This window comes from Helianthus annuus, chromosome 12 (assembly GCF_002127325.2).
Source record: "Helianthus annuus cultivar XRQ/B chromosome 12, HanXRQr2.0-SUNRISE, whole genome shotgun sequence".
NCBI lineage: Eukaryota > Viridiplantae > Streptophyta > Magnoliopsida > Asterales > Asteraceae > Helianthus > Helianthus annuus.
This window is the reverse complement of record NC_035444.2, coordinates 93,388,891-93,394,025: the sequence shown is the minus strand read 5'-3', so window position 1 is coordinate 93,394,025 and position 5,135 is coordinate 93,388,891. Positions and strand designations below refer to the sequence as shown.

The window sequence follows — 5,135 nt, the reverse complement described above, 5'->3', positions numbered from 1 at the left end:
ATCACACACCAGGTTGATTTGGTAGGCAGGGCCACAACAGTCTCAATGAAGATTGCTCACGAGGTGTTACCGGACAAGGTCCGGGTTATTTGGTCACTTGATGAGGGTCGTATCGAGTGGTACCCAGGGTAGCCACTGCAGAAGGAGGCAGGCCAGGGGGCGAGGGTGATGGTGAGGGTGACGGGGGCGAGGGAGGCGGGGTACAAGGGGGAGTTGATGCTGTGGTCGACAGATCGCAGATGGGTGTGGAAGTTGTACAGGTTGATCGCCCGTACGAGCGACAGAGCGTGAGACCACGTGTGATGCCTCCACCAGGGGTGGAGTAGAGACTGGCTCAGGTCGAGTCGGATGTAGCTGCTGTACTGGTGGACATATCCCTTATACATAGCGATGTACAGTGGATGGTAGAGACGATTATTGCTATGCATTCTGGCACGCCCCTACCTCCACGAGTTGGCGCTGCACCACCACCACCGCCGCCGTAGCTACTTATTGTATTTTGGTTTTGTTGTTTTACATTTGAAACATTGTAAATATTTATCTTTTGTTGTTTTAGATGTAAAACATTGTAAATATTAATCTTATGTTTACATTTTATCTTGTTTGTTTAATAAATGTTATCGTATTGTTTATCATATGCACATAATTTGCTTATCCGATATATATAAAAAATAATACGACAAATACTATTGTAACATACTCATATAATAAAGTGGGAAATTATTCAACGTTATTAGTACGTTTAATTACAAACTCGTAAAAAAATAATTATATACGGATTGTATAACATTATACGCCCCGCATACAAGTGTTAAAAACACAAAAACCTGATAAAATCTCACAAAAAAACATATCAGGTCGTATAACATTATATTGCTCGTATACCATTGTATACGGCTCGTATAATGTTATACGGCCTGTATACATGTAAAACAAAAAAAAATACATTCCACTGTATGTATTTTTGTGCAATAACATTCTATACGTGCCGTATAACGTTATACAACCCGTATACAATAAGAGATTGAAAATAAGAAAATAGTGATGTGAAAATACCATTAAAAAAACACTATGCCATAAATACCATAAATAAGATGAGCTAGAAGTTCTAGAAAAAAAAAAAAAAAAAAAAAAAGAATAGTTTGTCAAAATTGACACTCTTAAAAATCACATATATTCACTTGAAACTTAAAACTCACCTTGTTTGAGTCGCTACCGCAAACCGGTACAAACGGTTGAATAAAATGGCGGTCTACCACACCTACTCCACTTTCCTCACCCTATGCCGTCGTCACCACCACCGTTACCACTCATTCATTTCATCTCACTTTCAAACGCACCACAACATCAACAATTTCCTACATCATTTCACTCCTAATAAACCGCTAAGCACTAGCACCGAGTCAGTTGAGCCACCGGAATTGTCCGGTAAAAACGCCTACGATCTCCTAGGGCTTCCGGAATCCTGCTCGTTTTCAGAAATCAAAGCTTCGTTTCGGAAATTAGCCAAGGAAACTCATCCAGATCTATCTCAATCGCATTCCAATCGGTTTGTTCAGATTCTCGCAGCTTATCAGGTATTCTAATGCGTTGAGTGTAATTAGTTGTGCTGATTGTTTGTTTGTGATAAATTTGAACGGTTATGTGATTGTTCTGTGTATGTTTTTTTATAGGAGTTTATGATCTTATGTGTGAATTAGGTTAAAATTGAATTATAAACTGTTATGTAATGCTAGGTTTGTAGTTAAAGGAATTAGGAGGAGTGTTTGATATGCAAAACATGATTGAAGTATCAATATCAACTGTTGATATTCGACATGTGTGATAACGGATGAGGAGAGAGGACTGATTGGCTTACAGTGTAGATAATAAGAACAATGATATTCATGTTGGAGTGTATGAAAGAAGAACAAGGATTTGTAGATTCTATGTAAGTGAGAATGTGGATGAATAAGAAGTTTAGATGAATATTGAGTACATTGATATATATCCATTTGATTACAATCGGCACTTTATATAGGCTGCCAAACGACGCCTTTGAAGATTATAGTGTTATATGTTTGTAGATCTTGACAAGTGTCGAGGATGAAAATGTAGTTTGATTGTTTCCAGTAAACAAATGCAGATATTGTCAGATACTGAAAAGAGAGCACACTATGACAAATATCTATTTTCACAAAAAGTAGTTATCCATAAACAATCAAGACAAGGTTCCCAAATGTACACATACGAATCCTACGAAACAACAGAAAAGCCGATGGAAGTTGTTGAATGGTTAAAATGGTATAGATACGCCATAAACGATATCGTATCAGAGAAGAGAATAATGGACGGAACAGGCTACTTCGACGTGCTACAAAACGATTTTTACTCAGCCATAAACGCAGCTTATTACGGTCCTCTAATTCAATCAATGGACTTTCTTCCCGACTGTTTCGAAGCTGACGTTAGATCTGTTCCCGGAACTTCCGAGGTCCTGCATTTGGTTTCTGGACGGGACCTATTCGGTAAAGTCTGCATTGCTAAAACGGTTCTTGAATTATCACATGCCTGTTATCGAGATTCAGGCACTCAAATTAGAACTTATGATAACCACAGTGATGCATACAAAGACCTGGAGTTGCATGTATCAGGAAAGATTGTTGCTGTGGCGAAGAGGGTCCCGCCAAAGAGTTATACTGCTGACGTGTCAAATGAAGATTGCGAAGATCGTATACATGTTTATCTGAATCTACATGAAGAGGGTCCCACCAAAGATGATTTTGAGGAAGATACAATAAGTAAGATGTTTTTGGGAAGCATAATAGGATTAGGGACTAGTGGGGAAGAAGGGTCTTGCTTTGTTTATAATAACTGTGACATGAAGACGCATGTGGTTATGATTCACCGGACACTACTGGTGCGTATCCTTCTTTTTGCCTTTGATCAAATTCAACTGAAATTCATTGGATTAGAGTTAACTGCCATTTTCATTCCTTTGGTTTCTCCAATTATGTCAGTCTAGACCAAATTTCAAATTTGTACCATTTCCGTTCCGGACATTCTTGAAACGTGATACTTCAGTCCAAAAAGTTAATGTCCGTTACTTCAGTCCTGGACTGGGACTCTGGCATAATTGGACAAACCACAGGAACGAAAATGGCAGTAAACTCAAATAAAAATGTAGAATGACCTTTTTACCCCTCATTAAACAGACAAAATTAACAGAAGTTAATTTTTTGAACTGAAGTAGCACGTTTCAAGAATGTCAGCGACGAAAATGGCACAAATTTGAAATTTGGCCTGGACTTGCATAATTGGACAAACTACAGGGACGAAAATGGCAGTTAACTCTAGCTTTTAATTCCGTGTCAGGTGAAACATATGCACTGGTATCAACTCGGAGACGAGGTATCTGTTTGTGAATGTAGATGCACCAGAGCGCGTTTACCACCAAGCAAGTAAGACTCATATTTTGATCTTTCCCTGAATACTTATTATAACAGGTCTGCTTTATTTATTTACTTTATATAAGTTAATAGATCTGGGATTTATAGGATGTACTCAATACTCTTTTTTTGGTCCAACTTTTTTAACGATCAGGTATTGGTTGTTTGAACCTCGTTGTGGTTTGCATGACGTTGGCGGTTGGTATGTTGAGACATACGGGAAGGATAATAAAGGAAAAACCGTACCATCGCAGAGGTATTGGGATGGCGTTGACTTTAGTCAACCTTCTGAAAGGTATGTTTTTAAGCACATTAATAGAGGGCATAAGATTATATTCATTTAATAATATAAGTGACATGCAGGAGGGTTCATCCAGCCATGTACTTGCTAGCTCTTGCGTACAGAACTTTAGATATAGAAGAAACCAAGAGGAAAAAACAATCGATTAGAGACGTAGTTGAAGGGAAAATGTCGGAAGTATACAATTGGTGCAAAAAACTTATGTAGGAAGAGCATATATGTGATGAATGGCCTGGCAGATGCATACCCTACACCGTAATTGTATATCAGATGGCTAAATCTTGTCCGTCGGATCAAGTTTTCTGCAAATTATTGGTCATCACATTGGAGAACTTGAGTGTTCCTCAAAAATATGAATCAAGTATGTACAGTGGAGGTAAGGAAGAGCCATTTAAATAACCGTATGTTATGGCTTAATTTATGAAGGAAGTACCTCTAAATCATAGGTTTGAATATAAAGAATCATGTCATCCCAATATCTTGTAATGCAAGAAAGATCTTGGGAGATGGAAAGCGATTCCTGTAAAATTGGTTTTTCCAAAAGATGTATTTAGTCTCATATTCATTCTTTTTTAGTACACACTACATCTAAAAAAATAAATATTCTGTTTATGTTGTAGCTCATATTGGCACTACTGATCTTAGGGGCTGTTTGGCAACATCTGAATGGTTAAGTGCTGAACCAGTAAGAGGAAGTGCTGAACCAGTAAGATAAGATGTCTGAACCATTAAGAGCCTATATAATGCTTAACCGTTCAGAGGCAAATGTATGACCAATTCAGATTAGAGGTCTTAACCATTCAGAGGCAGATGTCTGAACCATTAAGTGTTGAACCGGTAAGAGGTTTGAACCATTAAAAGCCTCATTAGGAGGTAAACAAACAGCCCCTTAGTTGCTACAATATTTTCTTCACTTGCTAAAGTCTTTTGATGAAATCTTCTACCGGCGTGGCCATCATATCAACCGATTTCTTCATAAGGTATCACTGCTAATAACAGTCTTTTGATTACATGGGGTAGCACGGGCTACCCCTCAACCCCGTCTTCGTACCGTTTTCATAGTGTAAAAAAAAAATCCGGTTTTATACAAATGGTCTCCATCAAACACCACTATATATTAATTTAATCATAAGTAGTCAGTTGAGGAGTTTGAGTTCTGGATATCCTTGTCACACATTACCAGCACATTTGCTCAATTCTCTTTGTATGCCTCTTATGATCCAAAACTAGTCCAACTGCTAACACACCCCACACCCATATCAACACAGCTGACCCCCCCCCCCCCCCCCCCTCCCTCTTCCGTAGTGGAACCTCAGGGAACACCGAGACAGTCGCTTCATCAGAACCGTCATAAAGGATGGCTGGAGATGTGGTTGAGGCACCTGTGTCGATGGTACTCCGATTGC

At 38.8% G+C, this 5,135-nt stretch overlaps 1 protein-coding gene across 1 annotated transcript; it reads left to right on the top strand.

Moving 5' to 3' along the window:
* The first annotated feature begins 1,187 nt into the window (after nucleotides 1-1,187).
* LOC110895480 lies at nucleotides 1,188-4,348 on the top strand. The gene is made up of 5 exons (XM_022142801.2): nucleotides 1,188-1,577; nucleotides 2,126-2,899; nucleotides 3,355-3,440; nucleotides 3,583-3,723; nucleotides 3,792-4,348. Exons 1-5 carry the CDS (start codon nucleotides 1,245-1,247, stop codon nucleotides 3,934-3,936), a joined length of 1,479 nt encoding a protein of 492 aa, XP_021998493.1. The 5' UTR covers nucleotides 1,188-1,244; the 3' UTR covers nucleotides 3,937-4,348.
* The last annotated feature ends 787 nt before the right edge of the window (nucleotides 4,349-5,135 follow it).